Source organism: Amphiprion ocellaris, chromosome 20 (genome assembly GCF_022539595.1).
Source record: "Amphiprion ocellaris isolate individual 3 ecotype Okinawa chromosome 20, ASM2253959v1, whole genome shotgun sequence".
Taxonomy (NCBI): domain Eukaryota; kingdom Metazoa; phylum Chordata; class Actinopteri; family Pomacentridae; genus Amphiprion; species Amphiprion ocellaris.
In genome coordinates, this window is record NC_072785.1 from 30,612,743 (window position 1) to 30,640,664 (window position 27,922).

The window sequence follows — 27,922 nt, forward strand, 5'->3', positions numbered from 1 at the left end:
AGAGACATGGTTTCCTTACTGTCAAAGCAAAGTAAACAAAGAATAAATGAAAGAGCTAATAAAAGCAAATCAGTGTTGTCGGTTTAATCTGAGGCATCTGTTCCTGAAGATTAAAAGGATAAACTCGTCCAAAACACAGGATACTTTCCCTAATCTCTAATGCGCTCGATGGGATTTCCTGCCGGTTGTTTAGGACAAAGATTTAAACCTGGAGATCTGGGGTCCGTTTCACGAAGCAGGTTCAACAAACTCTGAGTTTAACCCTGAACTCTGAGTTGATCTACTCTGAGATAGAAAACTCTGAGTTTTCGGTTTCACAACGGCTGATTTGAGTTGGTTAAATCAACTCTGAGTAGTTTCACCCGGAGTTACGCGCGTGCACCACAACTCTGAAAAGACAGCATCAATGGAGTGCCGATTCGACGAGTCACCATGGCAACGGGGAAGCGGAGGACGACACCGTTTGAATTGGAAATCTTAATGCGCTTATATAGCGAGTTTGAACAAGTTTTTAGAAAGAAGTGCAACACCTGCAGCTGTAAAAGAGAGGGAGACGGTGTGGGAGAACATTGCTGCCTGGGTCAATGTGTAAGTTTAAATCACGATAATATTACAGGGGAAGACTATTAAGTTATTTCATTTAGGTGCAGTCCCGCGGGGGTGAAGCGCACGTGGCAGCAGCTGAAGATGAAATATAAGAACATTGTTCAAACAGGTAAGAAGTCGGCATAATCTCATGAAGCTACCTCATTTTGATCATGTTTTACATTGTAAAGTAGCCTAAATATTAGGTGGCTATTTGTCTGTGTAGTGGTTTTACCCCGCACATAGCCTAAATGTCTGCATCCATATCATGTTCTGTTAAACAATTAAGCCTATTTAAACTAACACAGACTTCTACTCAGCCAACAGAAAGAGATGCCCGTAAAACAGGTGGTGGCCCAGCACCACCACCTCTAACGGAGGCAGAGGAGCTGGTCCTAAGCCAGAATTTGGGAAGGCCAGTGGCTGAGGGAATCCCTGGAGGGAGCTCATCCTCTGAGACCACATCCCAACACACAAGTGCTTTTATAAAATGTAATGTCTGTGTGTGTGTGTGTGTGTGTAGCCCATGTATATGTATATATGGAATGTTTTCAAGCACATTCATACAAATATTTATTTCTCTTTTGGGTCTTTTTTTCTTTTGGCCCAACAGATTCTGATGGTGTTATCTGCCTGGTGGAGCCCCTTCACACCACAACAGAGCTTGTAACTGTAAGTAGGCAATACTCCAAAGATTTAGCCAAATGGTAGTTTAAGTCCACTGAAACATATCACTCATCTAGGATGAAGAGGATGAAACTGTGTCTGCTGCCTTTACAGAGGGGGATCCAGAAAGGCATACAGAGGTATGTTACTGATAGTTCTCTTCCCATTCACATTTCTGAACATTCTGGTGGAATATAGAGTGTGGCATTTAGCCTACACTGAAGTATTAGCACATTCTCATCCTTTTTTAACAGAGCATGGCTGGGCAGACAGCAGATGGTTCCTCACTTCCACTGCACAGATTGACACAGTGAGATGGATGTTCAGTAAACACCAGAGGTTCAGTCCATGGAATTCATGTGCAACTGTTAATTAATGTCCTTCATGTATTCCCAGTTACCAGTAAAACAAAATATACAAAATCCACTTGCTGAGAAAAATACAAAAAACAGATAAAGAAATGCAGTACTTGGACCGCCAGATTAAGAAGGCAGATCTAGAAACTGAAATACTGGAGCACAAGTCAGAGGTGGATGCAGGTACAGGTGAATTTATGTTTAACTACTGGAACATTAACTAATACTAGCTCTTTTATTTGTAGGAAATAAAGAAGACCAAATGAAATGTATGTCATGTGTTTATTTCACTGCTGTGGTGGTGATGATGGAGACCTTAAACTCTGCAGTGATTATTGCATATGGTGTCTCTGACTGCTCTGCTGTCCTGGATAGCTGCAGGTGGATGAAGGTCATCATCTGGGGTCTTCAGTTTGTAGGGCAGAGTGTTGCTCTCCTCTAATAGTGGTAATATTATGAAGAACAACACATGCCACAATAATATCACAGGCCTCTCAGGAGTCACCCTGAGGTGATGTAGACACTGGAAACAGGCTTTCAGCAGGTCTATGGTCATCTCCACCCAGGCTCTCATCCTGCAGTGAGCCCGGTTGAAGTTCTGTTGGGGGCCTGGTTCAGGGTCAGGGTATGAGGTCATCAGCCTGGGTTGGCATGGTAACCCCTGTCACCCAGCAGAAGGCCATCAAACTCTCCTGTAATGTATACTGGATACATTAGAGTATATTAAAGGAGGAAGACAAGTGAATTATATTGTGAAAATCTTTAGGCTGCTTCCCACGTTGCAGTCTGTTGCTCACATTAAACTCATGATAAAACCTCCAGTCATGAACAGATCCAGACCACTTGGCCTCCACATTGGAAATGATGTGTGCAGCATCACATATGATCTTGACAGTGCAGAGAATGACAGATGTTGAACTATGATGCAGTCTTTAACATTTTGAAACCGTAGTCAATCTACCTCTAACCTACCTGCACATTTATGCTGTGAATGAACTTCCTATTCACATAATCAGCTTCATTATGTGAGGGAGCTGTGATGGGGATGTGTGTGCCATCTATGCAGCTAATCACACTGAGAAATCCTAAAAGAAATTAAAATTACTAATCCCAGTCTGAGGTTGCAGCACAATGTCATTAACTGGATATGATTTAAAATTAATTTAACAGATCTCTACATCATTCACCTGCAATCCTGTGGAACTCCTCCTTGATGGCTCTGACAGGTTTGTGTCCAGGGAAAACGACAAAGATGGTAAAAGTCGTTTCAGGGCCAGACACACATTTCTGACCGTCCTGCATACAGTTGTCTTACTGAAGTGCTCTGCATCTCCGACGTTGTATAAAAAACTCCCATTTGCAAAGAACCGCAGGGCAACACACAACATCTGATGGGACGTTAGAGCATGACTGTGGTTGGTAAAGTTGTGAATGTAAGGACGGATTAGGTTGTGGATGTAGGTTATGGATTGTGATGTGAAACGGTACCGTTCAAAAAGATAACTGTCCGGAAACGCCAAAACATCTATGCGCGGTCTGAAAACAATCTCCCGACGAATATTTAATTCTGTGCGCAGTAATGCAGCTCCTTCATCTACTGGATCGTTAATAAACGGACATGCCATTTTGACACACGGCAGAATTAGACTTCGCCAAAACTCGCCAGTTGACTGAATGAATGAGGAAATGAAATGGCGTGTGTGACTGAAAGAGGGCGGAGACTGAGAGAAACTCGAGGTTTACTGAGAAAAACCTGGTCCCGACCAGGTTAGAGTCAGAGAGTCTGTTACTATGGTAACTGACCGAGAGTTTAAGTTACCCCTCTTTGTGAAACAGGCTAGAGTTACCCCTCTGTCTCGGGTTTGAGTTACCTCCCTTTGTGAAACGGAAAACTCTGAGTTTCCCTCATTTCAGGGTTAACAAACTCAGAGTTTTCACTAAACCTGCTTCGTGAAACGGACCCCTGGATGTCGACTCACTGGGAGGTGTTGGCTGTTTTGTTTTTAAAGCCTGATTTTAGAGTGAAGAGCTCAGAGAGGAGACGAGGGCCCAGAAAACAGTTGGCAAACAGACGAGACCACGGCAGGGATCTTCTGGCTTTTATTGGCAACAACAAAACTTGGTACAAAAAGTGCTTTCTGGGTGCCGCGGTGCTCGGCATGCAGGGACCGGACCAGGACTGTTCAGGATTCACGGGTCTGTTGGGAAAAGAAAGTTTAATCTTTGGGCTTCAGTTTTGTAGTCAGACTTATTTTAACTCAACTTTTAACAACCGTACTTGCTTCAAAACTTACTGACTTCGAGTTTATATTGCAACCCTGCCTACAAAACAAGCTGCGTTCCAGTGCAACATGCTCGCCGGATTGGAGGGAGGTTGTTGGGGTGGATAGGGGGCATACGACTCGTACGAACCTCCAACAGGTCTGTGGTAGGTTTAGGCAACAAAAACAGTCCGGTTAAGGTTAGAAAACATTCTGGTTATGATTAATTGTAAACAAACACATTGTGACTCAGATCAATGTGGATGTTTTCTGTATTAAATCTCTGAACCAAGAGCTGCCATAACATAAACGGAACCATAAAACTGTTTAGTAATGCTGTAAGGTTATAAAAACACAGCATTTCTGTTGAGCCAACATTGGAAAAAGAAATCATTAAATAGATTTTGTTGGGTTACATAGAGAAAAATGTTCACATATTACAAATTCCTTTAAATTAACTTTTATGTACTTAATTTATTGAACCTATATTTGGTAATAAGATTAAAAAAATGAACTTTCAACATGTTTAAGATTTGTTTCGTTGATGTTTTTGGCCCTGGTTTTGGTTTTGACAGTTTTGACATGTTGCAGACTTAAAAAAAAATGTCTTTCTTAATTCTGTAAATCATTGCAAACTTTTCTAAATGAGTAATTATTTTGAGAAAGAAACAGAGAAAGAAAAATGTTATTAGAAAACCTAACAGAAAATATTTCAGTTTTGTTAATTTTATAGGTTAAACCCAGAACTACATTACTTTAGTCTGTAAGCACTGTTGTGTTTTTATATAGCCGAAGACAAAATATTAACATAAAAAAACAGCTACAGAGAATTTCCAACCAACTTGTAGGGCTAACGTTAGTTAGCTAGCTAGCTAACTGTCAATGACCAATGTCATTTCCACTACTGCTTTGTTAAAAACATGTTTTTTTGTTCAGAAATCACAGTCAAGTTTTTTAAAAAACTTCTATTTCGAATAAAACTCTGAGACTTTTCATTTAGACTAGCTAACAGAACAGAAGCTCACAGGGCTAATAGGACTCCATCTTTGTAGGCTTAGCTTAAGACTTTCAAGACTTCATTATTTCAGTCTTCAAAGGCAAAAAATAAAGGCAGGGACAAAATACTAACATTAAAATGCAGATCCAGAGAATTTCCAACCAACTTGTGGGGCTAACGTCAGTTAGCTTGCTAGCTAGCAGTCAGTGACCAAAGTCATTTCAACCACTGCTTGTCAAAAACCAGTTTTTTTGTTTGGAAATCAGAGTCCAAATTTTAAAAAAATTACTAATGGCTTCAAATATTTCGAATAAAAACACTGACAAAGAGACCTTTTTTTAGACTAACAGAAAATAAGCTAACTGGGCTAATGGAACTCTATTTTGTAGGCTTAGATTTGATTATTTTTGTCATCAAATATTGCAGTGTTTTTTATAAAGCCAGAGACAAAATATTAACATAAAACAGCAACTCCAGAGAGTTTCTAATCAACTCACCAACCAACCTGGGGCTAATGTTATTTAGCTAGCTTGTTGAGGCTGATAAAATCTGTCAGTTACCCATGTCATTTCAACGGATGCTTCGGAAAAAGTGCCGAGTATATAGAAAAAAATTCACCTAATTTCAAATTGATCAACAAATTCCTTTAAATTGCACTTTCATGTACTAAATATAGTGAATCTACCTTTGGTAATGAGTTAGAAATGTTTAGAGCTTGTTTACTTGATGTTTTTGGCTCTGGTTTTGGTTTTAACAGTGTTTCAACCCCATTGTAAACTTGAACCCGACTGAATCCGACCTGACTTCAGCCCTGGTCCGGACCTCAATGAATAAACCTCCCAGACATGCAGTCCTACAGCAGCATTCATAGGTAACAACAAGAAGGTTTCATGCAAATGTATATCGTCTCTGCGACACAGTGGATATGTTTCATCTCAAAATGTTACAGGCACTTCATCAGTATTACGACTGTATTACATCTGCAGCACAATCTGATTGTCTCACATCTGTAATACAAACCTGGGATCCTGGACTGAGCGTGCAGATCCGTGAATACAATCCTGGGAAAGATTCGATAACATTAAACATTTACTATCTTAAAAAATAGAATAGATATGATAGATTCTGTACAACAACTTAACATGCATAAAATAGATCCGTCTGTGCAGTAAATACAGCTCATATCACTACTTACAGTCACACGTGAAGCCAGTAGAATAGGAGTGCTGATATCAATCTGGTAGAAAGAAAACTTAACCTTAAGACCAATAAATAATTTAAAGACACACTGTAAAACATCCCTAAACCCTGTAGAAACACAACTACTCTGGAGTTAGCTGAGGTCTCTTTAAACCTTAATCATCAAAGCGAAAGGATCATTTTTCCAAGCTAGCTAAATTACAAAGAGAAATCAGACTATTTGCTAAACTTCTTGTCAAATCGTAGCTTATTAGCAACCTGCGAATCTATGAAGTTTTGGGAATTTCAACATTATACGTGTGGTTTTATAGTATTTCTTCTTTCCAAACCAAAAACAAAGGAGCAAAACTGAAAGAAACTAATTAAAATCTGTGTTTTTTGGGTCAAAAACAAGATGCTAACATTAGCATCATAGCAAGGGGGAGCATATTTTGTCGATTTAACAGCCTACTCTAATGTCAACCAATGTATATTAGCCCAAGACAGTGAAATGGTTATCACACCAAAAAAATAATAAAACATATTGTTAGCAAAACTGTGCTAACGTTACCATGATTTACATTTAAAAATGTAAATCTGAACCATGCTGATGCTTTTGAGTATTGTGCTAAAATATGACAGCTAACTAGCTAATTTGTATGTCTTTTACAGCTAGTGAAGATGCTAACGTCTGACTAGAGACATGCTAACATTAACCTCTTGGAGCTAAGTTAGCATAATATCTCGAATGCAACCACTGTACACACTTTAAGACACTTTGGCAGGTTTCTCATTTTTGTAGCTAAAATATTAACATTAAAAAAGCAGGTGCAGAGAATTTCCAACTAACATTTGTGGCTAACACTAATTTGTTAGTTTGCAAGAGCTAATAAAGTCTGTAACTGATGGTTGTCACTTCATCTATAGTTGAAATGTGTCTTTGATTGGAGCAGCCAAAGTTCTTGAAATGACTATAAATTAGAATATCGACAAAAAAAAGTGACAAAGAGAAGCTTTGTTAGAAAAGCTAATGGAACGGAATCTGACAGGACTTGTTAGCCTCTTTTCTGTTAGCTTGTCTTCTCCGTCTTTGTTGACTTAATTCAAAACTGCATTGTTTTAGTTTTTAAGAAGCACAGTGTTTTAATAAAGCTGGAGATAAAATATAAACATTAATAAAGCAAGTGCGAAGAGTTTCCGAACAACTTGTAGGGCGAATGTTACCGAGCTAGCTAGCTGTGAGTGACTGTTGTCAACTTAACTGCTGCTTGCTAAGAATTTTTCAGTCAAGTGTTTGAAAATCAATGTTTCAAATAAAAACACAAAGAGACTTTTAAAAAAAAAAAGAAGATTAGCTAACAGAAAAGAAGCTAACCGGACTTCTGTCTTGTAGGAGTAACTCAAGTCTCATAGATTTAACTCAAAACTACATTTTGATTAAATATAGCTAGGACAAAAAAAACTTTCAAAAATGTTAACTAGATAGCTTGTTATAGCTTATAAAATCTCTCAGTGACCATTGTTATTTCAACAGCTGCTTCAAACAGTTACATTTTTCAAGAATTTTTAAGAATTTTGTCAAGACAAGCTAACAGTAGAAGAAGAAGCTAGCCAGGCTAATTGGTATTCTGACTCCATCTTTGTACGTTTAACTCAAAACTACCTTATTTTGGTCTTAGTGTACTATGATATACAAAATAATAATATCAACAAAAACAATATTCTATACATCCACTGAAGCTTTAAAGCTGCAGCACTCCTATTGGCTTCATTTATACCTGAAACAGCCGTCACTACACATCTGCAGTTTACAACACCTACAGCTTAGTTTCTGTGTTTCACAAATGAATCCATCAGTTGTGCCCCTTAACCCTTACACTAAAAAAAAAAAAAAACAAAAACAAAAAAAAAACATCTTTCTGCTGCTGGAAGTTTCCCTGAATCAATTACGACCCAATAAATCATGGAAGAAAAAACTGTTTGGATGTCGTGGATCATCTGAGTCGTCTTTACAAACACTTGTGTAATTCTAAGTGAACTGGTCAGAATATTAGTTCTGATATCTAAAACATCTTTATGACTGGCCTGAATTGCTCTGGATGATTGGATATTGTTCCTGTAAAGCATTTATACAGTGTTAGGAGCAGTAACGTTGGCTGCAGTGGTGGATGAAACAGCTAGAAAATGCCATGAAATAGAAAGATATCATCAGTGTAGAGTTTGAAGAAAATGAGAGCTTCGTTCATCAAAAACCTACAGTGAAAATTTAATGGAACTTTGGTCTTCGGCTGCTCTAAAATGAAGGTAAAATGGTGGTTGTGGGTAAAAAGTATGTTTTAAAAGAAAGTTGCTACACACTTGCCATAGGGTCTAACATCATTTTAGCGATTCAAAACACTAATGGAAGATAACGCATTTCGAACAATCGTAGTTGCAGCTCAAGATCTCTACAACATAAATTTGACAAACTGAAACCTAACTTATGAGATTGCATGTACAGTAGGCACAAAAAAACTATTTAAAAAGACGAATTTTGTGCAACACGCTAACGGAAAATAAGCTAACCAGACTAATGGGGCTTTCGACTATGTAGGTTTAACTAAAAACTACATTATTTTGGTATTTGTGTACTACACTTTTCTTGTACAAAATGACAATATCTGTAAATCCTGTAGATGCCCACTTGAGCTTTAAAGGTATTTACTTAATTTATACCTAGATTGAAGGGAATTTAATGATATCTTGAGCTAGAATTACAACTATTCGAAAGACATTGCAGATGTACACTACCGCTCACATTTTTGGGATCACCCAGACAATTTCACATTTTCCATGAAACTCACACTTTTATTCATGTGCTAGCATAACAGCACAAGGGTTTTCTAATCATCAATGAGCCTTTCAACATGATTAGCTAACACAATGTAGCATTAGAACACAGGAGTGATGGTTGCTGGAAATGTTCCTCTGTACCCCTATGGAGATATTCCATTAAAAATCAGCCGTTTCCAGCTAGAATAGTCATTTACCACATTAACAATGTCTACATTGGATTTATCATTCATTTAATGTTATCTTCATTGAAAAAACTGTTTTTGTTTCAAGAATAAGGACATTTCTAAGTGACCCCAAACTTTTGAACATTAGTGTATGGAGTTGAATTGTGGATATCAGGTAAAATTGACATCATTTTTTCTTGAACAGTGACTACGTGGACATCTGAAGCGTTCTTTTTGACTAGTCTAATAAATCTGCAACAAATCTCCAGTCTACATATTAAAACATCTGGCATATGTGATGATGAGGATGAAGGTTTAGTAGTTATATTATCACCAACTAGCGTCTCTCTGTGGCTGTAAAACTTCTATCTATTCTATTCTCACCTGCCCAAAGACAACAAACGCTGCTGTAAACACATCTGAACCCCCCGAGGGTTTTGGATCTGCAGGATCCGTCGACACAAACAGATTTAATCCCCCTCCGGGCTGAACTGCCGCCTTCAGATGGGAAGAGGATGAGCGTTAGCGGCAGCATCACCGTCATCGCACCATACAGCTGTAACTACAAATTACCGCTGAGAGAGAGAAAAAAACACGCTTCCAGGGCAATTCGTCGCATGTTACTAACAGCTGCAGCGAGATATTTAAAGCCTCTTTTCAGTTCAGCGTCGATGGGCGTTGAGATGAGCTTTGGCCCGTTGAAGGAGGCCGAGTCGAGGCCAGATCGCATCATTCACCGCTGATGAGGCGGGTTAAGAGTCTCCAGCTGCTGGGCTTCCTGCCTGTAGTAGCTCCAGAATATGAATGAGCTCTGAATATGAATGAGACGCCTTCCTACTCCACTTAAACCAGCGATGATTTACTCCCAGGCCTGGCTCTTTACACAGTACTCTATGGTCACATATAAATATATATCTGTACACTGTAAAATACAACTGAGTGACAGACCTGTTTAGGATTTTAGATGAAGGTTATCTTGATTAAATACTGCCTGTTGTGTAAATGTATAATTATGAACTGTTTATTTACTGGACTGTTCAATTCCAATAGACTTTTGTCTTGTTTCTTTGATTTAATTCGGTCCTCTTTTAACTTTAACATCCAATTCAACATAAAATGACCAGTTTTTTCAAAATTTTCAGTTTGAGTGTCAGCTTTTCATTCGACATAAAGAAAAATTTGAGTATTTGGTGCATTGTTTCACTTGTTTGCCTGGTTTTTACTGACTTCTTCACAGGCGGTACAGTTTTTATTATTTAAAAACGAAACAACTAGAGATCTGAAGACTGAGGCCAATTAAAGCGAATTTTAAGTGATCGGTATTGGCACAAACCTAATCTTATTCCGTTTTTTATGTCTCATTATTACACAGGTGTTGAAAATTTGAAGATTTTTTGGGAAAGTGCAGTATTTTCAATCAATAGCTGATTAATTTATCATATAAATTATACATACTGGACATTTCTCCAATGCTGATGTTGCCGTTTTAAACCACTATTTAATATAAATGCATGAGTTCTGGTTGCAGGTCATAAAGTGTCTCAAAAGGCTTTGTCATGGTGCCCCTTTACTAGCTAGTGTTTCTGTCTGCTAATATGCTCATAAGTTAATTAAAGTTTGACATTTTTTCAGTTTAAATAACTTGAAATTTAAAAAAAGTACATTTTTAAAACACGTTCAAATACAAAGATCGGTCGATTCCACTAAATTCCCGCTTATTGTTTAACAGTGCAACACTGACTTCACCATTGATCTCTAAACTGGCACGGAAAACAAATGTGTTTCACTTCTAGTATTAAATTATTTGGTGTAAATTTCAAATTTGTGTTGTTGATTTATCAAAAATGTTCAAAAATGTATATTTATAGCTTCCGAAATTCATTTTTTACAGGTTCAAAAAGCACTTTTGCGTATTTATTGTATATTTATTTACACATCAAAGTACGCCAGTCACTTTTTGTTTACTGTGCCTTTTTAATTTTTCATTGTATATTTTAATTGTTAATTTCTTTTAAATATTGCATTCGCTCAGGGAACGGCATCAGGATTTTGAAGTGTTTTTACAGAAGCACAGATTCTTCTGTGTTTTAAACAGGTTGGGTTTTCTGGAGAAGAGGATTCACTGACTGAGCGCCAACGTTCACTGTTGAACTCAGCATGAGTTAGATTAGCTGCTTTTGTTGTCACTTAACACCAAACATCTCCAATAAATCCAGATTAAATAGGCTATTTTTGGGATTAGCGTCTCAACAGTGACTCCAAATCCCCAAATTACAGCCACCGACTCCCAACGAGTCTTTTTTTGTCAGATCAATGGCCAACATTGAAAAGAAATTGAACAGATTGATTGCTGGTTTGTTGGTGGAAATCCAAACTGGATGTCTGGAGATTGTTCAAATTAAAAGGTAAATTTAGAAAAGAAACATAGAAAGGTGGTGCCAGTTCAGCAAATTGTATCTACAGGTTGAATGTTTTTTTTGTCAAACTTGACCTAAGTCAGATATGTGTCTTACCCTTTTTCAAGCGTTTTATTATATCTAATTTCACTTCCATGCAAATGGCTTTCCTTTTGGTCAAAGCACAGAAGAGTCTGATTTACGCATGGGAGCCATAACGAAGGGCAAAAAGTTTCCAAAAAACAACACAAACAAAAGAAAGCGAACGTAGCCTAATCCAATGTGGCGTACAGCCGGTGAATGTAAACAAAGCCGTCTTCCTCTCATAGCGCCACGTGACGACATATTTGTCCACTCCGCTTGCCAGGTAGTTCCCACGCGAAATTAGTTTTAACATCGCAAGCACCATAGATGGAACAAGACTTTCTTAATAAATTTATGGGCGATGGCGACGTAACCATGAAGCGCCGTAGGTCGAGGACGTCATAAACCGAGGACCTACTGCATTTGCACAATTTGAACACTAATCATCAGCAGCTCCGTGATATTTTACCAACTCTGAATGAAAACAAACCTTTGAATTATTTATTTTGTAACATGAATGAATCTAAAAAACTAAAGTTTTATGTCTAAATGGTTTCTAAAAATCAATGTGCTTCCTTCAGTCGTTTCTGCTGGATTTTCTTCCACTTTTTTGTGTCTACAACTACAGATGCACTTCTAACCATCACAAAGACTCTTTAAGCTCTTCTAAATCTCATTCAATATGCTGTAAACTGGGAAAGTGCAGGAACAAACAAAAGCTCGACCGATGGGGTAAATGAAGAAGATAACCTGTAGTCCCATGCAGCTATTTGCAGTGCTGTAAACTTGGTGTTTTTTTGTTCTTATTGTGTCTTTTGTTGCTGATAGAGTAAACTGATGCTTTCATGAAGGACAATGAGTTGATCGAAACGTTCCCAGTTCAACATGAACATGTGAAATCCAAAATCTTTCATTTCTGAGAGGATATGAAGCTAATATTTCCGGGATCTATCAGTTTCTTCTCTGTTTCTTCTCATTCTGCAGTTCGGTTTCAGCTGGTTTACAATCCAGAACAGCAAGAACTAAAAATAAAAAGCTTTCCACACACAGCTTAAAGTCGTCTCTAACTCTAGAGGAACAAAAGTGCAGCAGGAAAGACAAATTCTCAGTTCCTATTTGAGGCGGACAGTCTATTTTTCTTTACTAAATCAAGCTAACACCTTGTTTCCACACAGTTTTGCTAGTTGTCTGTAATTCTGTATAATATTGTGTTCAGTGCAAGGAAATGTACGAAAGAAGCTAATTTGATCAGTTTTGTGGAATATGGAGCATTTCCGCCACAAAAACTGTACCTTATGCAGTTAGCATGCGCTAAACTAACTTGTTTTTAATTGCACATTGGGAACAAGCCAAAGACGGATTTGAGGATGTTGTCTGAAGGTCGTTTTTCATGCTCAGGATTTAATTGTTCAGCAGTCGTTTGGCAAAGACGTACATCAGGCGTATCGAACCAGAACCAACAATTTACCGCAAATGTCCACAAAGGTTTGTTTCATTGGAAACAAAACCTCGACTCGGTCTAGAGCTCTGGAATTCACCTGGATCTGTCATTTCTATGTGGCCCACTCATTGTCTACATAAGCAGCCATGCATTGCATTGTGGTAGCACTGAGTTGCTAGCTCCTCGTTTGCATAAATTTGAAGCTTTGACTATTTTATGCAAATCAGGGAAAACCAGCCACCAATGGACACCTCAAGAATCTACCCAAAAACTTTTAAAATGACCATCGCTGATCTGAATCAGCAGCTTATTCATCATTCTGCGTGTTTTTAGAAACACATTTTGGTCAGCGATTTTCGTCAAATAAGCAAAAAGTTTCCAAACATGTTGCCACATTGGTCTAGTTTGAACCCCAGGAGTCACGAGTGAAGCATTCTATCCTGACACTGCCTGGTTAGACCCCCATCTGACGCCCAGTTTTGGAAACCACCGCAATGTCTCACGTCTAAAAATGTCTTTGTGGACACGAACCAGAACTCTTTTACAACAACAACACAAATATGCAAACTAGAATTTGGGATTTAGGCGATGCGAACAAAGAAGTTTGACAGTCTGGACAACAGATTGCTGCAGAAGCATCAACAGTTGGCCACCAATTGCAACAAAATGCGGTTCATATAATTAAAACTTGACTGTGAAGCAGCTAAATAGCCTGTTAGCTCATTCGTCCTCTCCGAAATCAAAAAGCTCTAATTTGTAAATGTACTCGAGGCAAGTTCCAGACCGGAAACCACAAAACGAAAGGTAGAGTTTTGTAAACATCCAAGATATCAGACTTGTAGTAGACTTACATACAGAACTATGTGGAATCTAGGTGTTAGGGATGTTATTTTACTTTCTGTCAGCCTCTAACGGTCATTGAATTTGTCATTAATGCCAACACAAATTATCGAGTTTGATGTTTTTCCAGGTTTGGACGAATGTGTCGATGGTGTGGAGTTCTTGAATCCTTAAAACCTTGTGCAAGATTTTCAAGCCTTTTCTATTCCCTCCAGATTTCTAACTAAACCCTTCAAACCCTTTAAAATACAAGAAAAAAACCCACTAAATCCTGTCCGCCGGGGGCGTTACGCTTCCAGCAGGACATGCCAGCGGCAGACCTGCTGTCCTCGACTCTCCTTCATGTCCTGCCAGTGCAGCTGCTCCTCCTCACCGCTGCTGTTTTGGCCCAAAGCAATCCATCCCACCATCTCTTTGCGCTTCATGCTGCGCCGATTGTAGATGGACACCAGCAGCGTGACGTCCGACAGCTGGAACAGCGCCACCTGGAAGACGAACGTCTCCTTGTAGACGGGATTCGGTTGGCCACGACGCACCGACGTCTTACAGCGGGAGATCTCCTGACCAACCGAGTTCAGCAGAGTCAGCCGTCCATAAGTATCTAAACCAGGAGAGGAGATAAAAGTGAGTTTAACTTGTTGGTAATCTAGTAGAAACTCCTGTAATCATAGCTTGTGCTTCCAGGGTGTGTTGCAGGAGCACTGGGAGCAGAGTGGCACTGCTCAAGGAGAATACTTCAACAGGGATGGTAACCAAATTTAAATCAGAAGCAGTTTTTCACTGACTAGAAACTGGTTATTTTGGTATTTTTGGACTATTGGTCAAACAAAAAAAGACATCTGAAAATGTGATATTCGGCTCTCTGAAGTTGCAGTGGGTATAGTTTGATGTTTCCTCATTAAAGTCATAATTGTCAGATGACTAAATAATGAAAGTAACTGTCAGTTGTAACCTTTTCGTAGTATGATTCTTTGCCAAGTCAATTAATTCCAGTGAGGACCAGTGTTGGGGTAAAATATAGCTAAATGTGGCCATCACTGCTCTAGATTTTTTTTTTTTTTTAAAAATGACACCTAAGCCTTGAAAATTCTTGAAACAAGTTAATTTGCTTTTCTAAACAGTAAATACATCTTCATATTTATTTATTTAAATAACCCCATTTACCCTCTAATACTACATTTACCCTCTAATACTACATTGACCCTCTGTTTTCAATTTTGTTCAAATGAAACACATTTTGAGGGGACTGAAAAACATTTAACAGCATGTCATGTATAAAGAACCTTTTTTTTTTTTTTTTTTTTTTTTTTTTTAAAAATGGATCCGAGATTGTTACCCTCTACTTTAAAGAGATTTCTTGGTTTTCTACCTGTAAATTATGACTCCTGCATGTATAAATGTATAAAGACTCTTTTTCTTTAGGTTTAAGGAGAGACACTGGTCAAAAATCTGGTCATAAAGCTGGAATAAATCTCCTCCACACAGACCTGGAGGCCTGTTGATGGCCAGGTTTCTGAAGTGGCTTCCCTTGATGAGCTCCACAGACATCCGTCCCGTGGTGGCATTGTAGGAAAGACCAACCAGCAGCTCTGGGACACCGCCGTGGGTCAAAGACTGAGTGGACGAGGCGCTGTCACTCTGAGATACAGCAGACAGACTGAGCTGGGAGTCGACACTCTGAGGACGGAAACGAACATTATCTGAGTCGTCTGGACAAACACTCTCTACAAACTAGCTGTCTGAGTTTGAGTGAACGGAATAAAATTCAATGTTATGACTAGTCTAAATTTTCATTCTAGATATCTATAATGTTGTTCTGACCAGTCATAACCATAGACATCTCTGTAATCCAGTTTGAACTGGTCAGAATAACAGCTGCAGGTATTGAAAACGTCATTACAACTAGTCTGAATGGTCACGCATTACTGGATACTGATCCTGTAAAACGTTAGAACAGACTTTAGCAGAGTAATACCAGCTGCTGTGATGGAAACAATGATGAGAAAATGCCAAGAAATAAAGAGGTGTCATCAGCGTAGAGTTTGAGGAGAACAAGACCTTTGTTTATCAGAGGCTTGTGATAGAAATTTACAAGAACCTTATTCTCATTCTGCTCTAAAATGGAGGTAAAGTGACAGTTGTGATGTCATTGCCAAAGCATGTTTGAAAAGAAAGCTGCTTTGAACTTGCCGTAGCTTCTGGCTTAACTAGAAATATCAGTAACATCATTTTACCAAGTTAAACACTAATTTAAGATGTCTGCAGTTACATTTCGACTGGTCAGAAATCTAGTTTGAAAAAGAAACAAAATGAAACTTTGAAATGAAATAGAAAGAGGTCATCAGCTTAGAGTTTGAGGAAAACAAGAGCATAGATCATTGGGACTTTCAGTGGAAATTTACTAGAACTTCATTCTCATGCTGCTCTGATATGGAGATAAAACAGTTTATCGTAAGTGGTTACAGTGTCCTAGTATGTTTAAAAACAAAGCTGCCACCGACTTGCCGTAGTATAACAAAACTACATTCATCTGCAGCATTATTTCACCATGTCAAAACTCTTGTTTCTGTTCAGAGCTTCAGTTTGAGATACAACAAGATTATTCTGACCTAATTTATGAGATCCAAATCCAAAAAGGATGATGTAGATGCCTTGAACTGAAGGGAATTAAATATATCTTGACTTTTAATTATGATTAGTCAGAAATAAAGGTAGCTATAAGAAACCGGCATTACAACAAAGTCAGAATTTGACTGCAGATATCTACAGTGTCAGTTGTAGACTTAGTGACACACCTAGAAGTCTTGACGTCATTGCTCCGACTCACCTTTAGATTACTTCGAGGTTCCAGAACCAGCGTCGTTTCCATCGTCCCTCCATCCGGATCCAACCCTCCCAAACGCAGAACCTTCTCACCCATCATCCTTTCCCGGGACATCCTTCCCCCGAGGGCGTACAGACGGAACCGGACTGCCGACATTTGAAGGTCGGACGGTTCCAGGCGCGAGAAGCGAAACGTCTCATTGAAATGTGGCAGTGACCCTCTCTGGACCGACGTCTTGTGGCGCTGCTTCTTGGACGGCAGCAGAACCATGTGGACCTGCCAGGAGTCCATGCCGCTGCGGGCCTTGTCGGGGATGTCGTGGGCCGCCACCACCGAGACCAGCAGCTTCTCCGAGTCCGGGTGGTACTCCAGAGACAGGACCAGGTCTCCACATTTAGAGATCGGGGTCCGAGGGGAGGGACAGACCGGCTGAGTCGGGACTTGGTCCTGGGGAGGCTGCTCTTGCTGAAGAAGTAGGGAGAAAAACTGAATTCAATAAAATGCAGGTGGAAAAAGAATAAATTTCTCAGAACCGTTTCCAGAAGACCAGACTTTGGAGGAGTTGTGGGCAAGAAATAGTCCTACGTATAACCATCAATAAAACTGCTTTTTTTTTAAATCCTGGTTTTTGTATTGATTAAATAAAACAGTCCTTTACCTATTCCATCTATTTGATTCACTTAGTTTGATTACAAACCAAACTTTTATAGCGCTCACCTGTGATCTGTAGAATAGGTTTAAAATTTCTATGAACTGATTAGGAGTGAATAACCTAGCTTCTGCAATGATGCCAGAAGGTGGCGCTAAAGACTACATGGCTCTAATAAAATAGGATAGAAGAGGCCAGAAGCAAAACCAGTTGCTTGCTAACAGCTAAAAAATGCAAATAAGAAGAAATAAACAAAATTTTGTTAATTTACAAGAAAAAATTATAGTTAAAAAACATCATCAATCATTAAAACTGCACATTTCTAGGACCAGTTTCCAGAAAATCAGACTTTAGAGGTTTGAAAACTTTGACTTGATACATTGTCAGTTAGAATTTCAGTTGGTATTTCCAAAGCCAGACTACAAAAGAAAACAAAAACTGCCTGAAAACTGCAGAAAATTCAATTTCTTTACCACAAGCCAAGAGATTAATCACTGGATTCAAGTCTGGACTGTATGTCGAGGCCACAAGTATTAATACAGTAGTGGTAGCTTTATGAAATAGCAATATTTATATTTCTATGTATTTGTCAAAGCAAACATTTGAAATTCTGCATGTTTTGATGTTATGGCATTAAAGTCAAAGTTTGCAGAGTAATACCAGCTGCTGTGGTGGAAAGGATGATGAGAAAATGCAATGAAACAGAAAAGTGTCATCAGCGTAGAGTTTCAGAAGAACAAGAGCTTCGTTCATCAGAGACTTGGGATAGAAATTTACAAGAACTTTGTCTTTATTCTGCTCTAAAATGGAGGTAAAATGCCAGTTGTGGTCATGTTGACATGTAGCTTTTGATATAACTAGAAATATCTGAAATGGCATTTTACCGAGTCAAACACTAATTTAAGATGTCTGTAGTTACATTTAGACTGGTCAGAAATCCAGTTTGAAAAAGAAATGAAAGTTTGAAATGAAATAGAAAGAGGTCATCAGCATAGAGTTTGAGGAAAAAAAGAGTATTGTTCATCGGGACTTGCAGTGGAAATTTACATGAATTTTAACCTCATGCTGCTCTGAGATGGACATAAAACAATGGTTGGGGTCGCATTGACAAAGTATGCTTGTTAGGAAAGCTTCTTCCCACTTGCCATAGAAAGAAAACTAAAACTGCTTGAATATAGTGGAAAATTCTATTTCTTTTACCAGAAGCCAAGAGATAAATCACTGGATTTAAGTCTGTACTGTATGTTGAGGCCACAAGTATTAAGAGTAGTGGTAGCTTTATGAAACAATTGTCAAAGCAAACTATAAGCAAACTTGAAATTCTGCAAAAACCTTTAAAAAAAAAAAAAAAAAAGCAGCAAATTTGGTTTTCATTAACAGCTTGGTAGAGACTGAACCAGGTTACTATGATCGGCATGTTTTAATGTTTCGTCAATAAAGTCACAATAATAAGTAAAAGAAATAATTAAAATCATAAATTGCAACCTTTTGCTGCTTTGGTGGATTCTAGACCAGTTTTTGACCAAAATAAAATTAAACATATCCACAACGCTGCACTAAAATGAAGAGAAATTACATATGAATGATGAAAACTCTGGAAAAAGACCACAATTTCATGAACAACCTATATATTTTTTCTGGATGTCATTATCAGCTTTTAATTTTAAGGTGTTTCCTGGTTTTCTGTGTGTAAATTACCACTCCTGCTTGTACAAAGACTTGTTTTCTGAACGTTCAGAGAGAGAAACTGGTCAGAAATCCTGTCATGCAGCAGGAATAAACCTCCTCCTCCTCCCTTTGGCAAACACAACATCGATTGTGTCGAGTGTTGACAGAGCGGCCAAGTGTTGCCGTCGACATGGCAACCGCAGAGGCGATAATATAATCAGCCGGAGAGAATCGAACGTGCCGGTCGAAGGAAAACATCTAGCAGACGCTCAGCTGATGAGGATGTTTACTGAAGCTGTAGTAAAATCAGTTCTAGTGGAGTTGAGCAGCAGAATAGTGGCTGTTTGAGGTTTTATTCAGGGAGATAAACACCCCATAATGAAAAAAATTCTGGACATAAAACGGTGAAAATCTCGCAGCACGAGCCACAAAAAATATGTTGAAAAATGGAGGAATTCTGTCACATTCAAAAACTGTCAAAAATGCTAAAAATAACAGCTGATATCTGTTATTAGCTAATTTCCATACAGTAAAACAGGGTAATTTTATTGTCACGTGTTGTAAAAGAACTAAATACTATTTGTAAAAATGCTGTTGTTAAATTTGGAAAATATTTATAGCTTTGGCCTGGTTTTGTCACAGTTGACATGTAAATTAAACATTTTTTTTCTGTGATTTTACTACTTATTATCTGAAATTTAACAAAAAAAAGAAAAAATCTATGAAACAGCAGTTTCAACTTGCATACCTTTTCTTTAAAATAGTGTGCAATGTGTGTAAAATAATGACTTTTTTAGGTTAATTTAAATATAATTCAAAAAATACAATTTGTAAAAAATGTATTTTCACATGGACATTATTTACAGTTTGTGCATGTTTATTTATGGTTTTTCCTGAATATTATTTGTAATTTAACAAAACACCAAAAAATCTGTAAAATGAAATGACCCTAACACAAATACTTTTTCTTTCAATAACGGCAAATATTTTGTGCCATTTTCAAAAAAAAGAAATTGAAAGAAAAAATATTTGTGTTAAGGACTGAAAAATGTTCATTTCATTCTTTAATTTTTTTACAGATTTTTTTGTGTGGTTTGTTAAATTGCAGATAATGTTCAGTAAATTAAAAAAAAAACAGGTTAAAACTAAATATTGTCCATTTAAAAAACTATATTTTCATACATGGTAACTGTAATTTTTTATTTTGTGTATTAAAAAATAGCACAAAATACTTGACGTTATTTGAAAGAAATGATGAACAGTATTTGTGTTAAGGCCATTTCAATATTTAATTGTTATTTTACAGATTTTTTGGTGTGTCTGTTTTGTTAAATTACGAAAAAAAAAGGTTTAGGAAAATAAAAACAAAAAAAACTGTAAATAATTTCCATGTGAAAAATCTGTTTTTACAAATGGTAATTGTACATATATGTATATATATATATATATATATGTATATATATATATATATATATATATATATATATATATATATATATATATATATATATATATATATACATATATATATATATATATATATATAGTGGCTTGCAAAAGTAATTGAATTTTTCCACATTTTGGCACGTTACAACCACAAACAAACATATTTTGTTGGAATTTTATGTGAAAGACCAACACAAAGTGGCATATAATTGTGGAGTAGAAAGAAAATTACACATGATTTTAATTTTTTTTTTAACAAATGAAAAACTGAAAAGTGTGGTGTGCAAAAGTATTCAGCTCCTTTTTCTCTGAGTGCATCGACTTGCCTTCAGAAGTTGCCTGATGATTGCTGAATGATCGAATGTTGACCTAACGACTAAATAGAGTCCACCTGTGTGTAATTTAATCTCAGTACAAATACAGCTGTTCTGTAACGGCCTCAGTGGTTTGTTAAGAGAATATTGGGGAGCAAACAGCATCATGAAGTCCAAGGAACACACCAGGCAGGTCAGGGATAAAGTTGTGGAGAAATTTAAAGCAGGGTTGGGCTATAAAAAGATTTCCCAAGCTTTGAACATCTCACGGAGCACTGTTCAGTCCATCATCCAGAAATGGAAAGAGCATGGCATAACTGAAAACCTACTAAGACACGGTCGTCCACCTAAATTACAGGCCGGACGAGGGGAGCACTGATCAGAGATGCAGCCAAGAGGCCCATGGTGACTCTGGATGAACTGCAGAGATCCACAGCTCAGGTGGGGGAATCTGTCCACAGGACAACTATTAGTCGTGCACTGCACAAATCTGGCCTTTATGGAAGAGTGGTAAGAAGAAAGCCATTGTTAAAAGAAAACCACAAGAAGTCCTGTTTGCAGTTTGCCAGAAGCCATGTGAGGGACACAGCAAACATGTGGAAGAAGGTTCTCTGGTCAGATGAGACCAAAAGGGAACCTTTTGGCCTAAATGCAAAACGCTATGTGTGGCGGAAAACTAACACTGCACATCACTCTGAACACACCATCCCCACTGTCAAACATGGTGGTGGCAGCATCATGCTCTGGGGGTTCTTCTCTTCAGCAGGGACAGGGAAGATGGATGGAGCCAAATACAGGGCAATCTTGGAAGAAAACCTGTTTGAGTCTGCAAAAGACTTGAGACTGGGGCAGAGATTCACCTTCCAGCAGGACAACGATCCTAAACATAAAGCCAGAGCTACAATGGAATGGTTTAAAACAAAACATATTCATGTGTTAGAATGGCCCAGTTAAAGTCCAGACCTAAATCCAATCGAGAATCTGTGGCAAGATCTGAAAACTGCCGTTTACAAATGCTCTCCATCTAATCTGACTGAGCTTGAGCTGTTCTGCAAAGAAGAATGGGCAAAAATTTCAGTCTCTAGATGTGCAAAGCTGGTAGAGACATACCCCAAAAGACTTGCAGCTGTAATTGCAGCAAAAGGTGGTTCCACAAAGTATTGACTCAGGGGGGGCTGAATACTTTGGCACACCACACTTTTCAGTTTTTTATTTGTAAAAAAAATTAAAATCATGTATAATTTTCTTTCTACTTCACAATTGTATGCCACTTTGTGTTGATCTTTCACATAAAATTCCAATAAAATATATTTATGTTTGTGGTCATAACGTGACAAAATGTGGAAAAGTTCAAGGGGTATGAATACTTTTGCAAGCCACTGTATATACACACATATATATGTATATATACATATATATTTACATATAGATGGCATAACTGAAAAGCAAATCTATAAAAAATGTTTTAAGAAGTGATTAAAAGGAAGACACTGAATCTGCAGCCTTGTATATGTATTATAGTCAGGTAAAGGAGTATTTTATAAAGTTTTAATCCCTAATATGTAAATTACTCAGGTTTAATCACCCCATAAATAACAAAAAAAACAATGAATATTTAAACTTGTTGAGGCAAATCAATCATCAAAAATCAGTGACACAAACAGTAAACTGTGACCTACAGCAGTAATATTATTCTTCTTATTATTCTTCTTTTTATTATTAGCTTCAGTCGGTTATATAACTGTATAAATAAACTACAACACGACTCTCTGGAGCTCTGATCCAACCTCGTTTCTTATTTATGAAGCATTTCTGGTGTGTGTGTGTGTGTGTGTGTGTGTGTGTGTGTGTGTGTGTGTGTGTGTGTGTAGGAGGTGTTTACAGCGCAGATTGCTCCCAATTTCAAAGTGTGATTCGGTGATGGAGACGCCGTTAGATTCTCTCCTACAAACACAAACGCACACTTTGTTTACACACAAACACACACACACACAGACGCACACACGGTGGTGAATATTCATGAGCTTCTGTTTATTGGCCGAAATACCAACTATTTATACAAAACCTCGAGCGTGTTTGTGTTTGGTTTGTTTCTTCCACATCAAACCTGAGAGGATCCTCTAATAATCCTCTCACAGCTCAGTGATGATGATGCCGCCACCGTGCATGGTGGCTAACAGCAGGGCCACCGTTGGCTCGACTAATCCCTGCATTGGTTTATTTATTTGTTGCGTTTTTGTGACAGAAAACAGTGAAATGTTGTTGTTTTATGAAGTTTACTACATTGAGTTCTCGACTTGCGTTGGAATTCTGTTCCTGTGGCGCAAAGGAACATGATTTTCCCCGTAAGTCGGAACTCCCATACTGTGACGTACAACCGGTGAATGTAAACAAAGCAGTCTTCCTACAACGTATTCGTCTGCTCTGCTCGTCAATTACTTCCCGTGCAAAATTTGTTTTAACATTACAAACGGCCTACACTGAATGATGAAACAAGACTTTCTTAATAAATTTACGGAAGATGGCGATGTAAGGACAAAACGCCGTAGTTTGAGTACGCCGTAAACCGAGGACCTGGTGTACCTTGAACAAGCCTGTTGTGCAGAAACGTGTCAACAAATTAACCTTATTTTCACACTTTTGTCAGAAAAAGGTGAAATTTTCATCGACTGATGGCAATTTAAAGACAGCAGTGAAAGCAGCTCAACACTGCATTAAGAAAAGACTTGAAGAAAGCCATAAATTCTCATTTCACTTTGATTAAATCTTATTTTTTCTAATCAAATGCGGTTTATTTTAACACTTTTCACCCTGTAAGTCCAGAGGAGTGAAGCCAGTTCGACAAATCCAGACTTTCTTTGTGTTAGCCAGCTTAAAACCTAAAACTGAGATAATCGGTATCATGTCGGTGGTTATTTAATTTCTTCGATAATCAGGTTTCCTTCATAAGACTCACATGAAAGGTGTTTTTAATGCATAAAATGGACTAATCAGATGCCACCGACTTCATTCAGATTAGTTTCAGTTTATTTATTTACCAGCTTTTTGCTTTTTTGTGAGGGTAAATTAGGAAATGATGATACCGCCACCGTGCATGATATTGTTAATCAGTTATTCCCTGCATTCCTTGTTTATTTATTTACCAACTTTTTCCTTTTTTGTGACGATAAAATGGGAAATGATGATACCACCGCCGTGCACGATGGGGAATCAGTTATTCCCTGCATCAGTTTATTTATTTACCAACATTTTGTGATAGTAAATTGGGAAATGTTGATACCACCACCGTGCATGATATTGGTAATCAGTTATTCCCTGCATCAGTTTATTTATTTACCTTTTTTTTTTGCTTTTTTGTGATAGTAAACTGGGAAATGTTATTAGTTTTTATAAAACTTTCTCTGAGAAATGTGACGGAAATGTTGAAGGAACAGTTTCTCTCCATGGTCCATCAGACTCCTGAACTCCAAACACCTGTCTACCTAAATGCACAATGCCACTTTTTGCTGCTTTCGTGCAATTTCATAACATATTTATCATATTCTACTGGTTCTTATTCCATTTCATCTACCTCCCATATTGCACATATCTGGCCTCCTTTGCAGATTTTGTGTTTTTTTAATATTGTTAAGTTATATATGTCCATTTGATTCTATTACTTAATGTTGATATTTTATTTCTTATTGCTTGTTGCTGTGCACCATCCAGTGGAAGCTATTTATATTTTCATCATGCCATGTATGATGACAATAAAGCCATTCTAATTCTAATTCTAATACCACCGCCATGCACGATGGGTAATCAGCTAATCCCTATGGTGTGAGGAATAGGACGTTTTTAACAACCTTAAAGCTACTTAAGTGAGAAGAAAAAACAAAAAACTACATGGAAGGTGTTAAAGAATATTAGATTTTAGAAACTCATGTTATTTTGACTGTAAAATGTTAATCTCAGCTTCAATAAATCACATAAAATGATGTCAATGTGTGTTTTAATGCTAACTTCGGGCTGCAGTACCTCGGGGCTCCAGGTGGAGGAGCTGTCCGTGGCCTCGTTCTTGTCGAGGTCCACGGCGTTCTCTGTGTCCTCGCTGCCATCGGCGGCCTGTCGGTTCATACTCGGGGTCGGACTCTCTCTGGCGGCCGAAGCCTCGACTCCGACGGCCGGTTTGTCCAGAGAAACTGCCGACGCTCTTTTGCTTTCCGCCACCACTGCCGACAGCGGGTCCTGGAAACCCTGCCGACTCTGAGCCTCCATTTCTGCAAGAAGAAGAAGGAGGTTTTAAATCTGTGGGTGGAAGGACAGCGAGGTGTAATTTCCACCTCGGGATGGAGTTGAACTTTTCACAATCCTATTTCTGTCTCACTTTTACAGCCAGTAAAAGGCTGCTGAACTGTCCAAACCCAGAAGAGACAAGTTCATGGAAATGTTAAGATGCTCTTGTGGTTGTTAACCTGCACACTCAGCATCGAAGCATAACACTGTTTTTTGCCCTGGTTTTTGGCTCTCAGGCAAAGGTAATAAAAACTACACTGAACCTGAACCTCTCGCAGCTCAGCGATGATGATACCGCCACCGTGCATTTATGCATGATGGGTAATCCATCAATCAGTTTGTTTATTTACAGATCTTTAGATTTTTTTGTGATGGTAAATTGGGAAATGCTGATACTGCCCCCGTGCATGATAGTGTTAATAGGCTAATCCCAGTATGAGTTTATTTATTTACCAACTTTTTGCTTTTTTGTGGCAGTAAATTGGGAAATGATGATGCCGTTGAGGTGGACAAAGCTAATCCCTGCATCAGTTTATTTATTTACTAATGGTTTACTTTTTTGTGACATTTGTTGCCATTTTCACACAGTTTGAGAGATTGATCTTATCAGAGATGGTGCTTGACTTGTTTCCATAACTGGAATTCCAGGTACATTACAAGTGTAGCAGGAGCACTGGGAGCAGAGCGGAGCCGCACAATGTCTTGACTTCAGTATTTTGTTCGTAGTTGTCTGCCATCGACTTCTTCGTCTTCCACACAATTAAATTCCAGCTAACGGTCACCGTTTTGGACACAGTTTCTGAGACTTTCAGAGACTCGTTTTCATAACTGGAGTGTTGCAGGAGCACTGGGAGCAGAGCAGCCCTGCACAAAGAGAATACATCATAACAGATGTGGCCACATTTAAATCAGGTATGGTTTTTGATTTTTATAAGCAGTCTTTTTGAGCACTCCACACATTAACATCATTGAACGCACAATACCTAATTTTATCATAATTTCTAGATCATATGTTTAGATTACCGTAGTTTCAAACTTTATTATTACATCAGTCCGGCTGTTCTTCATGGTTGAATAAGTTCTGTTATAGTCGCAAAGTGATAAAGTAGCGTTTTATATAACTTGTTGAGGGGTTTATTCTGTAATGTGTGGGTTATTGAGGTATCATCACACCCTGAATAGCATTATAGGATCTGGTTGCAGGGTTTGGTTTTCTTGGTATCGTTTGTGTTCCATCTCTACAGTCTTACTTATTTGTTAAATTTGTTGTCCACATTCATCCTATTTGACATTTGTTCTATTTCAAAACACTTAGTCACTGTGTTTACAAAAGTTGCTACACAAATAGGATTAAATATAACCAACGGCGCCAACAGTAACGTACACAGAGACTTCTTATGAGCACTAGAACTTTACAAATACATCCCTACATGCTGCCTGGTGACTGTTTCCTTTGGCTTACCATCTAAATTAGCCTCAGACATCTAAAAGCAGCTTCCTAAACCTCGTTTAGCGGCGCTGTGTGTTAACTGAGGAGTAATCTGTCAAACCTCGGCCTTTGCCTGATGCAGGAAAACGAGAACAAGCCGTACCTCAGACCAATCAATAGCAATTATCTCCAATTCTCCGTCATTAAGGTCGGTCTGACTGTTATATCAATGGCTGCACAGAGAGTTCGCCATGGCAACAGGCTGAGGTGAGTCATCGGTGTGTGCGTTACCTCGTGCATTGTGGGTTATGTCACTGCACGGCTCACATGTTGGTTAAAGATGGAGGATGTATAATAGGAGTCGAGGCAGAGTGACCTCAACCAAACAACGTCGCCGCCCACCGCCGCCAGCTGCTCGCTTAAAACTGGAGGTTTGTTTGTGTTTAAAGTGAAGGCGATGCTGCTCGTCTCCAACGTTCACCGTGAATAACTCACCGTGTTTTGACAACCAAGAAGAATTAACGGAGCGCTCTGAAGATTCTGCAACTCTCACTACGTCTATAATAACCCTCAGGAGTTTTAAAGGAACGTTATCTTTTTTTTTTTAATTCCCAAATTACGTAATTTATCAGCCAGAAACTGTAAAAACTGAAAAAATGAGTTGGATTTTCAACTTTGTGACGGTATTCGAATGACTCATCTGCAAAATTCTCTCAATCTTATCTTAAAAACAAGATTTTTTAGCAATATGTTTTAGACATACAGAAACTAATTAGCTTAAAAGGCGTGTTATCTTTAAAAAAAACTCCTAAAATTTCACCATTTATCAGCCAGAAATTGTAAAAACTCAAAAAATTTGTTGGATTTTTCATTTTTAGATGGTACTCAAAGTATTCATCTGTGAAATGCCATTTATTTGGGAAAATTCACCAAATCACAGCTTGAAATTATTATATCCCTTTAATCTACATGTCTTATTTTACAATTTACAAAAAATAAACAGTTAGTAAAACTACATTTTAAAATCTGGAAAAAACAAACAACAAATAAAATTCTGCACTTTTTGGTGCAACTATGAAACTATGACAGATTCTGTTATGACCTAAAGTTTTGAGACACAAATTTAGTGACTTACTAAGTTTTCAGCTGAACTGCAGGCAGAGTTTACAAAAAAGCAGATTGGAGACACAGAGGAAAAGTAATTAGCTTGAAAGACATGCTATGGTTTAAAAATCTCCAAAATTATACTATTTATCACCCAGAAACTGTAAAAACAGAAAAAATTTGTTGGATTGTCAACTTTCCAATGGTACTCAAACTACTCACCTGCAAAATGCCATTCAGGTGGGAAAATTCAACAAATATTAGTTTGAAATCATTACATTTCATCAAAATCCCTTAAATCTACACATCTTATTTTAAATCAGAGACAAATATGGAAACTAATTAGCTTGAAAGACATCTTATGCTTTTAAAAATCTCCAAAATTACACCATTTATCAGGCAGAAACTA

The 27,922-nt window shown here is 37.9% G+C and overlaps 1 protein-coding gene and 1 long non-coding RNA gene across 3 annotated transcripts in view; one reads left to right on the forward strand and one right to left on the reverse strand.

Annotated features, from left to right (window-relative positions):
- Nucleotides 1-224: 224 nt before the first annotated feature.
- On the forward strand, nucleotides 225-1,391 carry LOC129347821 (uncharacterized). Its single transcript, XR_008600096.1, has 3 exons — nucleotides 225-588; nucleotides 1,199-1,257; nucleotides 1,329-1,391. It is a non-coding gene; the product is annotated as an uncharacterized LOC129347821 (long non-coding RNA).
- A 2,298-nt stretch (nucleotides 1,392-3,689) lies between these two features.
- syt16 (synaptotagmin XVI) overlaps nucleotides 3,690-27,922 on the reverse strand; it is a 50,340-nt gene continuing 26,107 nt past the window's right edge. For both annotated transcript variants that reach the window (XM_023261617.3, XM_023261618.3), the window contains exons 4-7: nucleotides 24,723-24,964; nucleotides 16,632-17,093; nucleotides 15,292-15,481; nucleotides 3,690-14,405 (exon numbers count right to left, since the gene is read on the reverse strand). In XM_023261617.3, the coding sequence (XP_023117385.1) occupies nucleotides 14,092-14,405; nucleotides 15,292-15,481; nucleotides 16,632-17,093; nucleotides 24,723-24,964 (1,208 nt within the window). In that variant the 3' untranslated portion in view covers nucleotides 3,690-14,091. The remainder of the gene's footprint in view (nucleotides 14,406-15,291; nucleotides 15,482-16,631; nucleotides 17,094-24,722; nucleotides 24,965-27,922) is intronic.